Source organism: Canis lupus, chromosome 13 (genome assembly GCF_003254725.2).
Source record: "Canis lupus dingo isolate Sandy chromosome 13, ASM325472v2, whole genome shotgun sequence".
Taxonomy (NCBI): domain Eukaryota; kingdom Metazoa; phylum Chordata; class Mammalia; order Carnivora; family Canidae; genus Canis; species Canis lupus.
Window position 1 is genome coordinate 44393584 of NC_064255.1, and position 22622 is coordinate 44416205.

General features: G+C 39.3%; 1 protein-coding gene across 4 annotated transcripts in view; it reads right to left on the minus strand.

Annotated features, from left to right (window-relative positions):
- TEC (tec protein tyrosine kinase) overlaps positions 1 to 22622 on the minus strand; it is a 132548-nt gene that overhangs the window by 11867 nt on the left and 98059 nt on the right. For all 4 annotated transcript variants that reach the window (XM_025435682.3, XM_035704276.2, XM_025435683.3 and 1 more), the window contains 9 exons: positions 22409 to 22513; positions 20817 to 20898; positions 20020 to 20148; positions 17894 to 17934; positions 16581 to 16756; positions 13016 to 13081; positions 7716 to 7770; positions 5103 to 5182; positions 3382 to 3515 (listed from right to left, as the gene is read on the minus strand). In XM_025435682.3, coding sequence (XP_025291467.1) covers positions 3382 to 3515; positions 5103 to 5182; positions 7716 to 7770; positions 13016 to 13081; positions 16581 to 16756; positions 17894 to 17934; positions 20020 to 20148; positions 20817 to 20898; positions 22409 to 22513 — 868 coding nt within the window. The remainder of the gene's footprint in view (positions 1 to 3381; positions 3516 to 5102; positions 5183 to 7715; positions 7771 to 13015; positions 13082 to 16580; positions 16757 to 17893; positions 17935 to 20019; positions 20149 to 20816; positions 20899 to 22408; positions 22514 to 22622) is intronic.

Below are 22622 nucleotides of genomic sequence, written 5' to 3' on the forward strand. Positions count from 1 at the left end.
AGTATGGTACTGGCACAAAAACCAACACACAGATCAGTGGAACAGAACAGAAAACCCAGAAATGAACCCACAACCATATGGTCAACTCATCTTCAACAAAACAGGGAATAATATCCAGTGGAAAAAAGACAGTCTCTTCAACAAGTGGTGTTGGGAAAACTGGACAGTCACATGCAGAAGAATGAAATTGGACCATTTCCTCATACCGTACACAAAAATAAATTCAAAATGGATAAAAGACCTAAATGCAAGACAGGAAACCATTAAAATCCCAGAGGAGAACACAGGCAGCAACCTCTTTGACCTCGGCTGTAGCAACTTCTTATTAGACATGTCTCTGGAGGCAAGGGAAACAAAAGTAAAAGTGAACTACTGGGACTTCATCAAGATAAAAACTTCTGCACAGCACAGGAGACAATCAACAAAACTAAAAGGCAATCTATGGAATGGGAGAAGATATTTGCAAATGACATTATCTGGTAAAGAGTTAGTATGCAAAATTTATGAAGAATTTATCAAACACATAATCTAGCAAAGAAATGGGCAGAAGACATGAATAGACATTTCTCCAAAGAAGACATCCAGACGGCCAACAGACACATGATAAGATGCTCAACATCACTCATCAACAGGGAAATACAAATCAAAACCACAATGAGATCACACCTCACACCAGTCAAAATGGCTAAAATTAACAACTCAGGAAACAACAGATGTTGGCGAAGATGTGGAGAAAGGGGAACCCTCTTGTACTGTTGGGGAGAAAGCAAACTGGTGCAGCCACTCTGGAGAACAGTAGGAAGTTTCCCTGAAAAGTTAAAAATAGAGCTACCCTATGACCCAGCCATTGCACTATTAGGCATTTACACAAAGGACACAAAAATACTGACTCAAAGGGGTACATGCACCCTGATGTTTATAGCAGCATTATTAACAACAGCCAAACTATGGAAAAATCCCAAATGTCCACTGACTGATAAACAGATAAAGAAGATGGGGCGTATATATACAATGGACTATTAGCCATCAAAAAGAATGAAATCTTACCATTGGCAATGACATAGATGGAGCCAGAAGGTATTATGTCAAGCCAAATAAGTCATTTGTCAAGACAAATACCACATGATCTCATTCATATGTGGTATTTAAGAAACAAAACAGATGAACACATGGGAGGGAGGAAAAAGAGAGAAGGAAACAAACCATAAGAGACTTAACAATAGAGAACAAACTGAGGGTTGATGGAGGGGGTGAGTGGGGGGAATGGGCTATATGGGTGATGGGTATTAAGGAGGGCACTTGTTGTGATGAGCACTGGGTGTTGTATGTAAGAGACAAACCACTTAATTCTACTCCTCAAACCAATACTGTATGTTAACTAAGCAGGATCAAATTAAAATTTGGGGAAAAAAAAGGATATAAAATATCAACAACTGGGAACACCAACTACTGGAAATCAGTGAGGTAGGTTAGACACACAGCACTAAACATGAAGAAATGGCAGGTATCTCTCCTATAAACACCCAGAGCACTCTGTATATTTTCGGTTACGACATATCTCACAGTAACTTTAAATTGTTCTATATTTCTGTGTCTCCCTCACCAGATGGTAAGATGAGAGACAGGATCAGTGACTCCACCATAATCTCCCTAGAGCCAGGCAACAGTTCCTGGCATGTAATGGGCACTCGATACATGTTTGCTAAATGAGTGAATTTAGATAATGGTGAAGAATAAAATTTATACAGACACATAAAGAAATAAGGGAATGTGAACAGTAAAAAAAGAAAATAACAGAAAAAGAGATCACAAAAAGTTCTTTGGGGGGATAAATTGATATATAAGTAGCTCCCCACATGTTAAACACAGAATTAACACATAACCCAGCAAAATCACTCGTAGGTAAGCCACCAAGAGAAGTGAATGCAAAAACTTGTACACAAATGTTCACAGCAGCATTATTCAGAACAGCCAAAATGTGGAAACACCCCAGATGTCCACCAACTGATGAATGATGACAAAATGGATAAACGAAATTAACACAGTGGATTCTTATTTTTCAATAAAAAGGAATGGAGCACGTACAGAGGCTACAATATAGACAAGTGTCAGAAACATCACGTGAAGTCACACAAGCCAGTCACAACAGACCACATATTGTATGATTCCATCTATATGAAATGTCCAGAATTGGCAAATCTGCAGAGACGGCAGGTAGATTACCGGTTACCAGGGGCTAGATGAATGAAAGGGGGACAAGGGGTGACAGGTGATGGGTACAAGATTTCTCTTGGGGATGACAAAAATGTTCTTAGATTACGGTGGTAGTTGGCACCACTCTAAATCTACTAATGACCATTGACCTGTATAGTTTAAATGGGTATATTTTATGATATTTAAATTATGCCCCAATGAACTAGTCCTATCATTAGCTAAGGAAATGGGTACCAATGCGGCTTCTGTTTTTGGTGTTTGGTTTTTTCCCGTTCTGGTAGTGAGTATAGCAGAGATTCAAGGAGATGGAAAACTTCATGTCCAGGACATGATGACTCCAGTCTTTGGAAGCCAATAGCATAACCCTAAACCCTGAGCTTGTCTGGCAGCTTCGGTAACAACTCTAACATGGACATACCTTGGGTGTTCATTTCATACCGCTGAAGAAAGGAAACTAGTCAACGACACTTCTATAGGCGGTAAGGCACATTTTATTCAGGACCACTGTGATTGGAATATGGACCACTGCAATGGGGTTTTAGAGCTTGAGAGAGATTGGGCTCAACTCCAAAGCATGGACAAATGGGAATTTATAGCCAAGGAGCAGAGTAGGAGTCAGTGAATGGAAAATTACTAAGAGAAATGTTGGGCAGTAGGGGTTTCTGGGATACACCAATCTAACAGGATCTTGCTGAAGACAAGCCAGGGTGACCAGACATCACCTGGTGGAAAATAAGGAACCTGATCAGATATTGACAATGAGCGGACATCAGATGTCAAGGTGGGAGTTCTGGTTCAACGGACTTAGCAGAGTTATTTTGAAAAACTGGATTTTACAAGAAAGCGCACAAATGGGTCAGGCAAAGAGCCTTTGTCAGCACCAAGGGTATAAATCACAGAAATGTGAACATTTATCATATATAACAAGAATAACTCATGTCATAAGGTCAAGACAGCTTTTTATGGGATTTAATATTACTTCTATTTTTCTTTGTGTGTTGAGATATATATATATATATATATATGCACTTCCTTAATATGCAATGATTTTTAATCACATTCTAAAATTAACTATAAACTGAAACTGCTCAAGGCAGAGTTCATCACAGTGTCTGTTCATTTTAATCACTACCCTCTATTTGAAAAATGTTTTAATAGATCACTTACCTGCTGCGTTGTGCTTATGATATTCAATAATCTCGGGAATTGAACCAAAAGCATGTTTTTCGGCCAGATAATACTTCTTTGGGGATGTTGTTGTTTCCTTTATATGATAATGCCTGAAACCTGATGAGCCCTCCCTGAAACGGAAATCCAAATGTGTTAGCACCAAGCTGGAATCACGTAACTTCATTCTTAAGATATTTTCCACCAGGCAGCCACAGGTCCCTACACAGAGTCCCTTCTATTCTCTGTACGACTTTATTTTTCCCCACATTCTTCTTAGCTTCACCTTTCACATTAACAGGTGGAAGTTTTTAAAGTGGTCACTGATAGTGTACTTGGCCCTTGCGTGAGATTATGAAAGAAAAGATTTACCAATTCCATTTACCAACAGTTAAAAGTCTTAAAGTCGCTATATTAGCTGGCTACTGTTCTTTGCCTTTGCTATTTTTTAAAAGATTTTATTTATTTATTTGAGAGAGAGAGAGTGCACGAGTGGGGAGAAGGGCAGAGAAGCAGAGAGAAGCAGACTCCCCACTGGGCAGGGAGTCCAACCCGGAGCCGGATTTCAGGACCCCGGGATCATCACCTCAGTGGAAGGCAGCCACTTAACCAACTGAGCCACCCAGGTGCCCCTGTCCCTGCTATGGAGGCAAACCTGCAAACATCTAGAAGACCTATACCTCTAAAAGTGAAAAAACAGACTTATAAAAAGTGTACAAATTCTATTTTAGAAAGCTTTCTAGAACACAGATCAAGTCATCCCTGGCCAAAAATCCTTTCAAGAGAACTGCCTCTGCTCTTAAAATAAAGCTTCTTGACATTGACGTGACCTGACCTCTACTTTTATCTCTTAGGGTTCTCTTTCCTCCCTACCCCACCCCTCCCATTCTGGCTATAATATGTTTTTGTCAGTTCCTGGAACTCACCATATTCTCACTCAATTCTGGGTCCAAGCAGTTTCCTAAATCAGAAACACTCTTTCCCCTCCCTCCGACTTCTGCCTGCATCACCCATCAGGTCTGGCTAGATGTCTTCAGACAGCATTGGCGACTGACTGGGATACCTCTGGGCTATGGTACCCCAACCCCCTCCTGCCGCCATATACACACATTCTCTCCAAGCATAGGACTTTATGTACTACCTTAAGTGCCTGTTTGCTTGTCTGAATCCCTCACTAAGCTATTGGAGGGCAGGGTCTTGTGTCTACTTTGTTCACTGTGGTATATTTAGTGCTTAGTGCAGCACACGGTAATTATTTCTTGAATGTTGCTAAAGTTTCTGTAGACATTCTCAACAGATATGAATGGAAAACCATAAGAAAATTACCAGGTATAGGAAATATGGATATAAGGAAATATGAATATAAAAAATAGGGCAGACTTTAGAAACCAAGTTTAGGGGATCCCTGGGTGGCGCAGCGGTTTGGCGCCTGCCTTTGGCCCAGGGCGCGATCCTGGAGACCCAGGATCAAATCCCACATCAGGCTCCCGGTGCATGGAGCCTGCTTCTCCCTCTGCCTGTGTCTCTGCCTCTCTCTCTCTCTCTGTGACTATCATAAATAAAAAAAAAAAAAAAAGAAAAAAGAAACCAAGTTTAGATTTCCTTGTTTAATGCTGAAATGCAGCATATTTTTTAAAAATTAGGAATGCATACAAACTATATAGGAACTTCATACAAAAACACTTAGAGAGAGATGATTGATTGATTGATTGATCACTTACCCTCCAAACTTTGTATAAAGGGAGACGGTGTACATGCCTGGTTGACTGGAATCCCTTACCATAAAACCACCTTCTTTATCCTAAAATCCAAGTCAAAAAATTTTTTTCAACCCAATAACAAGTATCAATGCCATAGAGAAGATTCAAGAAACCAATCTTACAATTTCACGATTATTCTTTGCCTAGAAAATCTGCTTTGGAGAAGCACAATTTACAAACAGGGTGCATCTGCATGACTTTCCCCTTCACGTTACTGTGCTACGAGATTAGCTAAAGAATATACTCTCCCAATTCCCCACAATCACAAATCTTCACATACACCAGCATGAGACATTTCATCAATAGATCTCTCAGGGACCTTCCAGAACCAATAGACAAGATTTCGCAATTCCTTTAAGTTGTGGACATGTGGGGAAACATTTACTAAAAAATGCATTTCTTAATAACAGGGTTTCATTTCATATACTTTTCATGTTTGCTATAAGCTTTGAATCCTCACTCAATATCATCTTCTATCCACATAGCATTTTCCCTGTAAATATCTCAGTGCTCTTTATAAGAACATTTTTAAAAAATCCCTAATTCCCCTGGAAATCAATGTTAAATATCACTGTTCGGAAAAGGAGAGATGGAAGCACAAGTAAATCAAGCAGAAAAAGCCAAAAGCCAAAACAACATGGAATGACTAAAAGATAAGTCCTCATCAGGTTTGAAGCCAAAGAACAAGAAGCAGAAGCTAGGAACCTCCCATAGCTCTCCACCAATAACACCACAATCAGTCTCCAGCTCTGCAATTGCTTTAAGATGAGAGTGTGTTTAATAGTTGAAAAACAAAATAAATTTTATCATTCAAAGGAAAGACAATGAATTAAAGCCCCACAAATAAATCTGATGAAAACAATTAGGTGCAATTAATGATCATAATAGTTTACCGATCAGTAAAAAAGCATAATAGCTACCATATATTTATTGAGAGCTTACTATGCTTTGGTGTATGTTCTAATATGTGGATCTATTTAATCCTCATAAATGTCCTATGAGACAGGTATTACTATTAACCCTGCTTTACTTCACAGGTAGGGAAATGGGGCACAGAGAGACTGGATACCTTGCCCCAGATCACACGGCTAGTAGGTAGCAGAGCCAAAATCTGGACCCTAGGCTTTTTGCCACCCACCCACCTACAGCTGCCTCTCATTGCGAGGGGTCACAGGCAGGCATATAAGGGGAGTAGGTATGATAACATATCATTTGAATCAAGTAGTCACCTGCTTTTGCTCTCTCTCTCTCTTTTTTTCTTTAAAGATTTTATTTTTATTTATCCGAGAGACACACAGAGAGAGGCAGAGACACAGGCAGAGGGAGAGGCAGGCTCCCTGCAGGGAGTCCAACCTGGAACTTGATCCCAGGACCCCGGAATCATGACCTGAGTCAAAGGCGGATGCTCAACCACTGAGCCACCCCTGCTTTTGCTTTCTTAACATAAACTACAGATATAAGTGTCTAGCAAAACCCTGACTGGTGGTAATAAGCAGGAGATAAAAAGAGAGCATGGGTTTAAAAAAATTGAGAATTACTAAGTAGAATAACAAGATCATAAATGCAGATAATTATACAGATCATCATCTAATCCAACCTCCTTATCTTACAGATGGGCAAAAGAGACTAGAAAAGTCACAGCTAGACTCAGGTCTCCTGACTTGGTCCACTGTAGCTTCCTCTATACTATATCTTATCCTTTCATTTATTTATTTTTAAAGTGTAAGAATATTAAAACACTTATTATTATTATTATTAGGCATATTTATCTCTAAAGGTAACTCAATACTTATTAAAACTTTATTTATAAAAGATATCAGGTAATACTGATGTAAATTTTTTTTAAAAAGTAACTTCAAACAAAAGGGAAAAACACATTTAAGTACTAACATCAAGGTAGCAAATAATAAATCAGTGAGAAGGTAAGTAATGAAAATGTTACCAATGTATTAGCTGGTACCTATTTTTCAAATGTTGGTCATTAAGCTTTAATTAATTAGCCCAAATATATTAATTCAATTAACCTACTAGGTATAACGGTATGGGTTCATTTCCCCCTCAAAAGAGGTACACTGGAGCCCTAACCCCTAGTACTTCAGAATGTGACCTAATTTGGAGATTTACAGAGGGAATAGGGCTGAAATGAGATCTTTAGGCTGGGCCCTAATTCAATGGTGGGATCCTTAAATGAAAGGGAAATCTGGACACAGAGACAGACCTGCATGGAGGGATGAAATACAGGGGAAAAGGCAAGAAGCCTAAAACAGATCCCTCCCTCACAGCCCTCAGACGGAGGAACCCTTCTGGCATCCTGATTGCAGACTTCCATCTAACTCTAGAACCATGCAACAATACATGTCTGTTGCTTAAGCCACTCAGTTTGTGGCTCCTTGCTTTGGCGGCCCCAGAAAACTAACACTACACCGATCCTCCATTTTAAATGATTAAAAAGAACCACTTACATCACAGTGTTTTTTAGACTAGACAAACAGTTGTGTGAAATCATTTCTCAGAGATTTGTCATAATTATTTTGTGCTGAAACCAAACCCACAAAACAAGTACAAAACACTTACTTCACTTCTGAGAAGCTGCTCTGCTTTGCTTCTGTTCGTGTTTCTGCAATACCACCTGAACAGAAAAAGGATGTTGAAAACCTCGGGTTTTTAAAATTATTTTTTATTCTTTGTAGGATTAACAAGGTAATACTGCTCATCAACAACAAATAAAATTAATAAGAACAGAATGTTACTCACAAGCTCAATAATATAAGCAACCGCTAGTAACATTTGGATACATATGCTTTCAGACTTCTTCTACCCACCTCTTTTTATGAGGATACACACACATGCCAACATTTGTATTTTTTTATTAAAGTGGGATCAAATGATACTTGCTATATCATAACCAGAATTTTTTTAATATAACAGTATATGAGACATTGTTGGAAAGCAATCTAGTTTTCTACATCATGGTATGGATATGCCATAACTTATTTAAGCTATTCTTTATTATTTAAAACAAAAATCATTTCCAATTTTTCACTATGGTAGGGATAACAAGAACAAATTTCACTGCACAAATTCCAACATGTAGGAAACATTGCCTTCCTTTCATTATTGTATTTAATTCAAAGTAAATCTTACCCAAGCCCCCATCTCACCAATAGGCTGTAGATTTCATCTCAAGTCTAAACGGAGGCTCCTCCATTGAATTTCACAAAGGTCCCAAGTGCCAAAAGAAGCAGAGCAAAATAGAAGAGTAGGCTTCCTGGGTCTTCTAGACTTACTAGTTGCAACACACCTCCCACCCCTCGGAGGACATCCGAGGCTCTACTGTAGGGATCGTGCCATAGCCACGCAGCAATGCCTGCCCTCTCGCCAGTCCTGCCACCACTCCATGCTACAACCCCAAACCCTTGCAGCTCAAAGCTCCTTCTTAATCCTTGGGAAATCTTTTCCAAGGAAAGGTGGAAACTGCCATGGCCCACCTCATCCTCAGAGACGCTCGGCCCTCTCCCTGCTTCCCCAGCCCAGTCTTTCCATGATATTATAAGTCGGCCAAAGAACATGAACTCAGACCGTCTTCTTTGACTTTCTGTTTTAAACTTTTTATTGTTGTTTGTTTTGGTCGGCTTGCTTTAGATGTCCTTTAGTGAGCAGAGAACCTTCCACCACAGTCCAATTTCTTGAGGCTTCCAATGTTATGAAACCAGAGTGACCCCTCTGGACATTTTTGTTTCCCATCACTGGTTCAGCCTTTTATAAAAGAACCAGCACCTGTCTTTGACCCAGCAAGCACCCTGAGACAAGCGAAAATAAAGGCCTTCCCTGATTGTGGAAGGGAAAATACAAAGAACAAAATATAAGATCTTTTTTTGGCCTAGATTCTTTATGCACTTGTAGCAGTCAAGCTACAATCTCAATACAGTAACTCTTATTTTATTTGGAGCCTGAGGTGATTAACTGGAGTTGTGGGCATTAAGATCTCCTTGCGGTGGACCCCACTTTATGAACTGAGACCGAGTTTAACAAAAGTGCAGCTGTAATCAATCAATTTCTGGATGCAACAGAGATACAGTAAATGAGGAGAATGGAATGGATTCTGTCCCTAAGCTTTTCCACTGATACAAGACACATTTGTCAGAATGTCAAAAAAGTCATAAAAATTAATTAAGGAAAGGCAACTAGAGCTCTCACGGTGTATTGTAAACCAGCAGGACCTGAAAGACTGGGGGGAAAATTATCTTTATAAATAACAAAGACCCAACCCCGTATCTTCACAGCAAGAGTAAGCAATGGAGGTTTAGGGTTTAGTCTCGCATTCAGATGGAAGAAATCAGCAAGGCTATCTCAAGAGGAAATTATATTTAAGATATTCAGAGACAGAAGGAGGTCCTTTCCCATCTAGTACATTCAGCTCTTGGGAAGGACAAGGGAATATAAGAAAGAAAAGGAGAGACACCTGGGTGGCTCAGTCGTTGAGCGATTGCCTTTGGCTCAGGTCGTGATCCTGGGGTCCTGGGATTGAAACCCACATAGGGCTCCCTGATGGGAACTGCTTCTCCCTCTGCCTGTGCCTCTACCTCTCTCTGTCTCTCATGAGTAAATAAATAAAAATCTTAAAAAAAAAAAAAATGGGAAGAAAGAAAAGGAATCCATGCCACAAAAGGCAGGTAGGCTTTTTAAAATCCTAAATAGGATCATTCTTTATGGCATTTGCAGATTCCCTGGAAAGGATATTTTTCCCTTCCTAGGCTATAAAACCAGACCTTTGAGAATATGTTGAAGGAAGGAAAGGAGGAAGGAGTGATAAACAAAGAGATGAATCAATTCATGGTGTTTCCCAATGGCCTGTTGTGAATTCCCTCCCTCCTCTGTGATACTTCTCACTAGGGGAGAAGGGAGGGACAGTGGTGCCTCTGCAGCACTCATCCTGGCAAGAAGAACTCTACTCAGAGGTAATGGTGAGGGAGCCCACCTGGTGAGCAGGAGCCTTGGCGCAGATGCCAGCCCACCTCCATCTCTCCTTGCCCGTCGCAGAGACACCTCTTTGAGAGAGAGTGTAGTGAGCTCCCCCTGATGAAGGAACTCACTCTACACCTAGAAAGAATAGCCTAGGATCTGTAAATAACTTGTCAGTGCATCTGTCCCTAGATATCAAAACCCGATGTGAATGAGGTTTTTAGATTGGCTAGTCATTTCAAAAACATTCTAGAGGATCAGGACTTCACAGTGGTGTCCGAATAGAAAAGGAGATGTGGGGACACTCTGTGTTTTCTGGGAAGTTCGGATGCTTGGCAAGCTTCTTGGGGAGGATGTGTTGAATAAATCACAAAAGGAAGACAACCAGTTTAAATGAGGGAAAAACAGAAACCAACAAACCAACCAACCAACCAGCTATAAACCTTTGCTGGTTCTCTAATTTGACCCTTTCCTCCTGAGCCACCCGCTCAAAAGCCTTATCCTAGACTTTGCCCTGTTCTAAGGCCCTTTCCTGTCTGTCACCTCCTGCCTTTAACATCTTTCCATCAAGAACATGTCATGACCATCACCAAGATCCCACTTTGTCTCCTGCAGCAGCTCCTCTGACCCTCTGCTCTTCAAACAGGAGGAGCCTGGGTGTTGCCTCGGTGTGGAGATCAGAACTAGATTCGGATAGCCCTGGGAGCCTCGGGCCTGGCAGTCCTGTGTCCAGCCCTGTGGACAGTCTGTTGCCTGGGACTCCCAGGCCCAAACAAACAGCAGAAGAACTCTTGATTCAATAGCTGGCAAAAGGTTTTTAACCCTGGGGACATTCAAGACGTGTTACAGCAGGGGCTGTAGCAAAGAACAACACAAATCTTGGCATGGGAAGAGAGTGAGAGAAGACGGGGGATCTCCGATGTTCCACTCTGAGAGGAGGTTTCATCTTTCTCATTGAGCGAGGCACGGCACATGCCATGTGGAATTCCTGACCCTGGGTGGAGGGCTGCGGGTATTCCCACGCCAGACCCTACACAGCAAATTCACTTAGTCACACTGAGGAAGAGGGGAGTCCCTTAGAAGAGAGGAAATTTCCAAACTAAGATAAATCCAAAAAACTCATGGCGATGAATCATAACCTCCATAAAATCCTTATTTGTAATCCCATGAGTCCAGGGAGTTCTCAGTTAGATAAGGATTATGTGGCTTCCAAGCACAGCCCAGAAACATTATTTATTTTACATATTTTTGTGCTGTTACCTATTTCTTAAACAACTTCAGGGGAATCACATCACTGCGTGCTATTCATCTTTTTCTAGATTTTAAGGTACACTCACATTACAGAAAGTGCTATGGACGGAAGACACAGCTTTTTAGTGCTGGTGGTGGTGGTGGTATTTTTTTTTTAAAGATTTTATTTATTTATTCATGAGAAACAGAGAGAAAGAGGTAGAGACACAGGCAGAGGGAGGAGCAGGCTCCCTGCATGGAGCCCGACATGGGACTCGATCTGGGGACTCCAGGATCATGCCCTGGGCCAAAGTTGGTGCTAAACTGCTGAGCCACCCAGGCTGCCCGGTGGTAGCATTTTTAAATAAGTGAATGAAGCATCAGAATGACCACAAAAGTCTATCTGGTGTATATTAGCCTCTTCTCATGCACTACTAGTGGGTATAGAAATAGTATGCCCATTGCTTTCTCTGGAAAGTAACTGGACAGCAAGTATTAGGAATCTTTTTTTTTTTAATATTTTATTTATTTATTCATGAGAGACAAGGAGGCAGAGACATAGCAGAGGGAGAAGTAAGCTCCTTGCGGAGAACCTGATGTGGGACTTGAGCCCAGGACCTTGGGATCACGACCTGAGTCAAAGGCAGACGCTCAACTGCTGAGCCACCCAGGCATCCCAATGCATTAGGAGTCTTAACAAGTTCATAACTAGCCTTTAGCCCAATCCATGTTTTTAGAGATCAATTTAAAACAATAAGCAGAAAGAGGTTATCCTGGTTATTATTACATAGCAAAGATGCCAAACACCACAATACCGTACAAATAAGGAAATGGTTACACAAATTATTGCACATCCATGTGCCATGTGCACATCCATGTGCCATGTTCCTGGTTTTATCTGCTAAGTCCTAGCACAGTGCCTCAGACATCCTAAGACCTCAGTAAATACTTGATGAATTTATGACTGAATGAAATATAATGCAGTTACGAAAATATTTTTGAAGACTATCTAATGGCATGAGGAAAATTCACATTCTATATACTGTGAAGTAGAATAAAGGTGATAGGACACATACACAGCATGATTCCATGCTGTAAAAAAATTGAAATGAAATTCTCATGTTAACAGAGGTCAACTCTAGAGGTCAATACACCCTTGAGTTAGGGGTAATTTTTCTTATTGACATTTTTCATATTTTGAAACAATTTTAAAAACAGTACTCATATATTGCTATTATAGTTAGAAAAAAAGCAACAAACATTTTTTTTAAAGATTTTTTTAGTAATCTCTATACCTAATGTGGGGCTCAAACTCATAATGCCAAGATCAAGAGTCACATGTTCTACTGACTGATTCAGCCAGATGCCCCCAAAACATGTTTTTTTTAAAGGCTACTCTTGGAAACTGTATTCTGATTTCTTGAATGAACAACAATCTGTATTTCAAAGTCAGCTAAACTTGATTTGTTTACAATCAGTTCAATTGTATTTGCCCGTGTAACTCCATTCATACACAGTTCCTTCAGGTAACATGTATTGCAGGAACTAATTCTCACATCTTTTACCACTCTAGAAAACTGAGTTAATGGAAACTATCCATTAATCTCCCAAATGCCTTAAATAACTAGGAAAATGAAAACATTTTTTGGTTCTCCACATTCACAAAACAACCATTTACTTACTCATATTGGTCTAAGTTGTTTGATTTCTTTCCTGTTACATAATTACTTGGGATATATCCTTCACTCCTGGAAAAAAGGAAAATGCTTTAGGTAAAGTGAAACTATTTTACTGAGAGGTTATTAAAAGAAAAAATATTGCTCTTACGAAACAATTAGAGCATTATATTGCTTAAAGCTTTAAGTAAAACTAGTCAATTCCCAAGAATTCAATATATCTATAGCATTTGATGCTTTACAAAGTATTTCCTCATTTGACCTTCCCTACAATTCTGAGGTAGGCAGGCACTACTGTCCCCACTTCCTGGTGGCCAAATCAAGGCTTAGAAAGATTAAGGGACTTTCTCCAGGTCCCAAAGCTAGCCAGTAATAGGGCCAGAACTTAAAATCTGAACTTGTGACTAGGTACGGAGCTCTTCTGAATATTCCATGATGCTTCTCTGGAATTTACAATCTCTTGGGATGTTTGAAAGAAATCACTATTTTAGAAACATTGAAGTGTCAGAAAAACACCCATTTTGCCAATACTCCAACAAGTGCATGTAGAACACTATTTCATAGAGGGTAGTCCCTGGCCTCTACATCAGCATCATTTGGGACACTTGCTAAAAAGACAATTCTTGAGTCACACCCTAAGAAAATTGAATGAGAAGGTCAAGGAAACTTCAGTTTTACCCCAGATGACTATTACACACGTTAGAGTTGAAGAAGCCCTCATACTTGAAACTTGCTAGAGAAAAATCTCAAATGCTCAAATGAGGGCTCTTTTCACTTGATTGTGCAAATCATTTCGCAATGCATACATACATCAAAATGTCATGTTGTACACCTTAAATACATGTAATTTTTATTTGTCAATCTTACTTCAATAAAACATAACATTTTAAAAAATTAAAAAAGAAGCAATCATAATAGGTAGAATCTTGGTTAGCAGTCAAGATTTGTAGTGTAAAAGACATACATGTATAAAATTTTAAAACTGAGTAAAATCCTTGTAATCTTAAATTTGAATTGGAACTATTAGTAAGAACTCATAATACACAAACACACACACACACAAGTACATATATGTAGCTCTGTTGTACTGAGAAAGGCCTAGAAACAATGACATTCTAGGAGTAATTAGAATCCTAGCAATCCAATTGTTGTCCAAACACTATCTCACTAAAGAAAAGCCAGGATTCCTTGGGAAAATGGCACATTGAAGGTCTGGCCAGGCAAAATACAAGATGAACTTGAGCTGTTTCATTTTACCCAGAAAGCAAGGAAGCTAAGAAAGATCAAAGGGGTCCCAACTAAAACCAGCTATCACTGACCTAAGATAGGTCAATTCAAGCAAAAAAGAATAACGACCACAATGGTTGCAATATGCATCCATAATAATCTTTAAAACAATTATTGGTTACCACTGTTATCACTAGAGGAGGCTCAGTCATCAACCGATTATCATTCTGAAAATTGGTAAAAGGAAAAAAATCAAACATTTTTCTTGCCTTTGTTGTATAAACTAAATAAACTGGTTGATGAGGCAGTTCTTTAGAGAGTCAATAAATGCAGACAGAATGACAGAGTTAGAAAATTACCATTTTACAACCCCTAATGAAATAATGGATCTAAGCACTAATCACTAATGAATGCCAAAATCATTAGATGAAACCCTGATGAAGAACTTTATCATCACCTGGACCACTGAGTCATCTTCACCTCATTAGAAGTGGGACAACCAGATATCAACTTCTAATGATCAAGCCTCTAGATTACAAGTTATAGGAAATAGAGGCAGAGACATAGTAAATGACACCATGTGAAAGCAATTAGCTTAATCTAGATTGTGGCTCATTTTGTGGGGTAAATGACCTGGTTTCATCAATAAGTCAAAAATGGGGGGAAAAAAAGGATGACCAGAAGGTCCCCTGCCATGACCTCACACTTTCAAGAGATGCTAAAGTCTGTGTTCTCTCAGCCCTCTTCTAGATCATCATCTGGGTAACGAAGACCCCCAAATTCTCTGTCCATTGCTAAGGCCAAAGCAGACCTTTCCACCTTTCATACTCTGAAAAGCAAATTATGCTGGTTATGTGCAACTCCATCTAGCCCAAGTCCAAGGAGTGATCAAGCTGGGAAGTGGATTCTACAAGAGTTGTGGACAGAGCTTGGACATATGGCTGGGAGATCCACATGGTGCATGTGGGTAGGTGCTGGGGAAGAAGGGAACAGGGAAGGAAAGCACCCCAGAGAGCCAGCCCTCCATGCACAGTCACATTCAGGCATGGGACTCTAATTCAAACCTTGCTTCCTTGTCATTTGGAAGGTATATTTGTCAAGTGAAAGGATAAATATTATTTTATTTACCAGTTTGTTAGCCTGACTTAGGGTTTCAAAATATTTAGATATATGACATGCAGACTTTCATTTGTATTCTTCCCCCAGTCCTGAAAATGTTAGGGGAAAATCTACAGGTGGTATTTATTTGATTATTATTAAGTATGATAATGACATAGCAGTTATTTAAAAACATCTTTAGTAGTTAGACTTAGGGGTGAAATGACAGAATGATTTGAATTTACTTTTAAATACTCTAAAAAAAAATCACCAAAAAACAATTGGGAGGATTGGGAAATAAGTCCAGAAGTGAAGTGAGGAATAGAGAATTATAATTGGGGGATGAAGCAAGGAGGTGAGAAAGCAGATTTGGAGGGAGGGTATGCTCTGGCCAGGACAAAAAAAATTCCTCCTTTTTTCATCCATAAGAACTCAGAATTTAAACAGGATTATATTTCAGAGATAGGCACAGGATATTGTTTCTTTAATGAAGCCTAAAAGATACCCCTCTCCTACATTTACCCATATTTACTCATCACTTACCAATGCTAAGGTTGAAACGACTATTCCCTTAAATCCAAAATTATCTTGTACAAATAATGCTTGTTTTTAAGCATTTCTTTCTCTTTTTTAGATTTTTAAATTTATTTTAGAGAAAGCAAGGAGAGGGAAGAGCAGAGGGAGGGGAAAGAAACTCAGACTTCACGCTCAGTACAGATCCTGATGCAGGGCTTGATTCCACCACCCTGAGATCATGACCTGAGCTGAAATCAAAAGTCAGACACTCAACAGACTGAGCCACCCAGAAGGCCCATTTTTAAGTGTCTTGCTTATATGTGTATATATGTATTTTATACAAACACACACATGCACGTATGTGCACATACATATACACATATACACATTCTCTATCTCAGAAAAATGTAAGATTACTTACCTCAGGTGAGAAAAACCTACAATGTCACTCCTCCAGGATCAAAATAATCGATTAAACATATAATGAATGAGAAAGAGACAAATGTAATACATTCTAATTTCTAGAAAGAAGTGGCTGATCCATTTACATTTATTGAGTCATGACTAAGAATACGTTGTGTTACTGCAAAGTAATAACGTGTACTTTCATTTACCTTTGGCTGAACTAGTCTCATTACATAATAGTTACAGATGATCCTTTTCTCACTCAGCACTTAACTTCCAACCCAACCCACCCACTGCGTGTCATACACAGAGAGGAAACCCTTACCCGTATTTATCTCTTGCTCTCCACCAATGAACATCATTCTTTTCTAATATAATATACTCTTGTCCTCTCTCTAATCTGAGATCATGTGCCTCTGTTGCTTGGAAATCGTACATGGCTACAACGATTTCTTCACTATTATCCTCTTCTTCAGGTGGAATTGGTGGGGGAGGCCTTCGCTAAGGAAAGACAACAACATATGAAAATTTAGTCATTCTGTTTGAAACTGGGTGTGAAGTAAAACATTAAATGACTCACACACCACCAGAGAATAAAGCAGAAACTTCAAGTCTACCTAATACAATTTGGGGAACCCTCTCGTGACTTTGATGATATGGGTGCTACTGGGTTTCAGAATACAAGACATGAGTAAAAACCCTCTTTAAACATTAGAAAGCCTTTGTTCGGTGTCAGGGTAGCCCTCCCAGGACAGCAATGCACAGTATGTGAGTAGAAACCAGAGGACTGGGCAGCCCCAGTGGCTCAGTGGTTTAGCATGGCCTTCAGCCCAGGGTGTGATCCTGGAGACCTGGGATCGAGTCCCACATTGAGCTCCCTGCATGGAGCCTGAGCCTGTGTCTCTGCCTCTCTCTCTCTCTCTGTGTCTCTCATGAATAAATAAATAAAATCTTAAAAAAAAAAAAAAGAAAAAGAAAAGAAAAGAAACCAGAGGACTAAAGGTAGACCCACCATTCAAATGGCCTGCAAAGAGGAAAAGGTACACTGGAAAATGAGTCTTTCATCAGGTCTCCTCTCAATCAGAGCAATCTGCATTTCTTTGTGCCTACTATGTGCAAGACATGCACTTAGTACCTAAGACACTTTTTCTCATTTATTCTTAATATTGATCCTACGAAACAGAGCATATAATTCCCATTTTACAACTGAGGAAATAGTGGTTTAAGTAATCCACCCAGAGTCACTCATACCACATCACATTGGATCAGGTGCTATCTGGGTCCCAAGTACATGTGTTTCCAACCCTCCCCCACTCTTCAAAGGCATATCATTAAATCACTGAAGTCACTTCTTTGTCATAATACTGTGGTCTTAAGACTGAAATATTCCTTTGAAGTCCCACACTTACAATTCCTGAGGCCAAAATACAAGCAAAATGCCAGATGAAGAGAGGGCTCCAATGATAATCTCTGATATAATTAAGTTAATATTATTTGATACCAAAAAAAAAATCAACAAATCCTTAGTATATCTGTTTCTGATATGATATGTGGGGAAAAAGGGGCAGAATCATGTGAATGAGCATAAACTTAATTTATTCAAGCTGCAAATACTTCCGAAAGGTAAAGACCACCTACCTTCTTTGTTTCTGGTGCTGGAGGTAGTGCTTTTTTTATACCTGAAAATGACAACAACAAAAGTAGGTTAAAATGCCAGCTACCAATGACTGAGAGTTTTAACAAAAAATGAAAATGAACACATAGACAAGAAATCGACTTGGAATCTCTCACTCTGGTGCACGTTGCTTGTATCACTATTTCAGAGAAGAATTTAAAATGCTATAAGCTTGTCTGTTTTTTGCCTTCCTGAATGGGCTAAATGCCAGAGGGATCAGGGCACCATTCTATTCTTGGTAAACAAGTGAGACTGCGACAAACTAAAAAGCTTCTACTCGGCAAAGGAAACCATCAACAAAATGAAAAGGCAGCCTACAGAGGAAGAGAAAATACTTGTAAACCACATATCTGATATGGGGTTAATATCCAAAATATACAAGGAACTCATGTAACTCAAGAGCCAGAAAACTCAAATAACTCAATTAAAAATGTTGCAAAGGGCCTGAATAGCTATTTTTCCAAAGAAGACATTCAGATGGCCAAGAGGTACAGTAAGAGGTGCTCATTGTCATTCATCATCAGGGAAATGCAAATCAAAACCACAATGAAATGTCACCTCAAACCTATCAAAACAACTACTATCAAAAACACAGGAGGTAACAATTGCTAGGAAGGTGTGGAGAAAAGGGAAGCCTCGTGCACTTTTGCTAGAATGCAACCACTATGGAATACAGTATGGTGGCACCTCAAGAAATTAAAAATAGAGTATCATATGACTCAGCAATCCCACTCTGGGTATATACACAAAGCGAAGGAAAGCAGTAACTTGAAAAGATATTTGCATTTCCATATTCATAGTAGCATTATTCACAATAGCCAAGGTATGAAAACAACCTAAATGTCCAACAACAGATGAATGGATAAAGAAAATGTGTGTGTGTGTGTATGTGTGTGTGTGTGTGTGTGTGTGATGGAATGCTGCCCAGCCTTTAAAAAGAAGGAGCAACAGCACGGAGGGCATATATTAAATGGATAAGCCAAACAGAAAAAAAAAAAAAAAAAGACAAATATTATATGGTATCACTTACATGTGGGATTAAAAAAAAAAAAGTCAAACTCATAGTAACAGAGAGTAGAAAAAGTGGTTGCCAGGAGATTGGCAGTGACGGGAGGGAAATAGAGATGTTGGGAGAGGGCACAAAGTTTCACTTTTAAGTTGAATCAGGTCTGAGGGTCTAATGCATAACTTGGTGACTCGAGTTGACAACACTGTAATGTGTAACTGAAATGTACTAAGAGAGTAGAACTTAAATATTCTCGCACATACACATAAAAAGGTAAAAACATGTAAGGTAATGGATGTCGTAACTCCAAGGAAGAGTTCTTTCATGACACATAAGTATACCAAATCATCACACTGTACACTTTAAATAGCTTGTAATTTTATTTGCCAATTAGACCTTAATAAAGCTGGGGGGGGGGGAAAGCTGCTGATGGTGCCACACTAGGTTCACACTTGAATAGGGTCGCTTTGAGCAGGCTTCCATATTGTGATAAAAGCTCTAGGGGCACCTGGGTGGCTCCGTCGATGAAGGGGCTGCCTTCAGCTTAGGTCATGATCCCAGGGTCCTGGAGTCAAGCCCTGCACTGGGGCTCAGCAGGGAGCCTGCTTCTCCCTCTCCCCCTACTTGTGTTCTCGCTCACTCTGCACACTCTCCAATCAATCAATCTCTTGAAAACAGACCTTTTTATTCCATGGAGACAGCCCCACTGCTAAATAAACATAATTATTCATACAAAATACACCCACTGGGGATCCCTAGGTGGCTCAGAGATTTAGCACCTGCCTTTGGCCCAGGGTGTGATCCTGGAGACCCAGGATTGAATCCCACGTCAGGCTCCCCACATGAAGCCAGCTTCTCCTTCTACCTGTCTCTGCTTCTCTCTCTCTCTCTCTGTATCTCTCATGAATAAATAAATAAAATCTTTAAAAAAAAAAAAAACACCCACCCTACACTTACATGGTGCTATAAGGTGTAAAGGTCATAGTTAACCAACATCAAAATCAAAACCAAGCCACTTTCACGCTATACCAATGGTATGTATATCCTGCACACATATAATTACAAAATAAAATAAATACTTACTACTCTCAAAAAGATTATATTTTTCACATCCAGGGGCTAATTTTTCAGTTTGTCTGCAACACTGATAACTTCCGTCTGCCCAGAATTTAGGATGATATTTAATCATGATATTATTGTTGTTCTTTATTTCTGTAATTCACAGACACATTAAATGATTAGTGATGTAAAAACAGAAATGACAGAGTGTTTTGTACATAACACTGTCAATCATTCTCGATTTCTCAGATGCTACATTTATTAGGAAAACAGCTCATAACATTATACAGCCTCGCATGCAGAAAATCTCTATGCTTCTCTTTGACCTTCTTATTTTCACAAAGCCCCCTGTTAGCAGAAGCGACCTCTGCTCTACCATGATGGATAAACACAAAAGTCAGCCTACACCATTCTGTTCAGCAGAAGAAGGGATGGGACCGGCCCGGTGCAAATCACCCATTTAGACACTCTACACGCAAGTCAATTCATCCACACTAAACACTGACTACATAGACAATTTCTTAGAAAATAAAATCCTATTATCTTAAAAGCCCAGGGCTTTCTCATCTTCAAATGTATTAGACATTAAATGAAAGCAGGCATTTTTTGGAAGCGATGTGTATACCCCTAGAAAGAACCAGATTATAAAAAAAGGAGGTGGTCTTCAACATGGATCAAAGTTGCAGGATGTCCTTAAGAGAAACACTTATCATGGATTAAAAGATTATAAATGTAAGATACATTAGCTGTATTTCTCTTTTAGTGGTAACAATGTTATATCCTAAAATTATGTGCAGTTAATATTTCATTATGAGTTTTACCTTCTTTTAACTTCTTCACCCACCGGTCCCTGCTTTGTGCACTAGGTGCAAAAACATAGAGTGTGTTGGCATCGTGAACCACCTAAAATAAAACAAACGATGGGATAGGTGAGAAATACTTCGACACAGCACTACTATCTAGCGCAGAGCCCTTGGAACCAAAGGCATCCATAAATGATTCTGAAGTGATCAAATACAAGTGACTTACCTCGGATCCAGAGAACCTACATTCCTTTCTTACGAAAGCTCTATTCTTCGTGTCTAGATCAAGTGGGAAACACATTTTGCAAGGGACTGTGTTTTTATAGAAAAATAAATACACAGAGGCCAAGAAGCTTCACTAATCTTATTTCTTACAATCTAATTAACTGAAGATCCTTGTTTGATGTAGCCTGGCATTATTCTAATCTTGTATTTTTCTGAATAATATTTTACACGAATGGACTACTCTTTCAGCGTCACTGCTATACCTCCCTTTTGCCACTATAAATAATGGCAGTAGCTAATTTTACTAAACACTATCCCGACTCTATACTATGTGCTTTATAGGCATTAATGCAATTAATCCTACCAGTGAGGCATCAGTATTTACATTTTACAGAGGAGGAGACTAAAGCTGCCCCCCAGACCTTCCACTGCTGTCTAAATCCAGGCACCATTCATGTACAATACACTGCACAGGGTGCTCCCTAATGTTGTGCTACTTAACCTGGTCCATCTCATCTGGCTAGTAATCCAGAAAACCAGGATCCTGACTGCACAGCCCACTCTGTGAACCACAGTACCTCTTTTAGAGGTAACTCCTGATGCGAAAGTCAAGTCTTATTCTTAATATATATTTTTTTAATATTAGTAATAAAATTCAGCCTGGGAAACTAACCCCCACATTTTTCTTTGGTCTGTCACTTTACGCTTGATCACAGTCACAAGGCAGGAGCACCCTGACTGGCTAACAAGAAATACAAGGCTAGAAACCCCCTCCCTTCTGACACAGAAGGACAAATACTACATGATCTCACTCTAGGTGGAATCTAAAATAGTCAAATTCATAGACGCAGAGTAGTGGTTTTCAGGGACGGGGAGGAGGGGTAAATAGGGAGATGTTGGCCAGAGCATACAAAGTTCCAGTTAAGCAACACGAATGAGTTCTAGAAATCTAATGTACAGCATGGTGACTACCGTGAACGGTACTGTATTGCATATCTGGAATCTGCTAAGAGGGTAGGTCTTAAGTGCTCACACAGTAAAGGAAGGAAGGAAGGAAGGAAGGAAGGAAGGAAGGAAGGAAGGAAGGAAGGAAGGAAGGAAGGAAGGAAGGAAGGGTAATTATGTAAAGTGATGGATATGTTAATTAGCTCAACTGTGATCATTTCACAATGGATACATATATCAAAACATCAAGTTGTACACCTTAAATATATACAATTCCTATCTGTCAATTGTACCTCACTAAAGGTGAAAAAAAATTTTTTTTAATCAACCAACAAAGCAATGGCAGGAAACTATAATGTCAAATAGTAAGCATGACTTAAAGCCCAGAGTTACACTGTGGCAAAAAAAAAAAATTAAAAAAAAATAACATGTCAGCTCACCTGAAATGGGTATTTATTTTGGCAGGGAATAACAACATCATCATTCTTCACTATTTCCACACACTTGATTTTTGAAACATCAATAAATCCCTTCCTGTATTTTTTCTGTTAAAAGAAAAAAAAAAAAAAGAACTATTGCAATCATAACATCTAAGAAAAAATATTAATAGAAATGTTTGTTAATGAAATCATGGATTCAAAATATTACAATTTT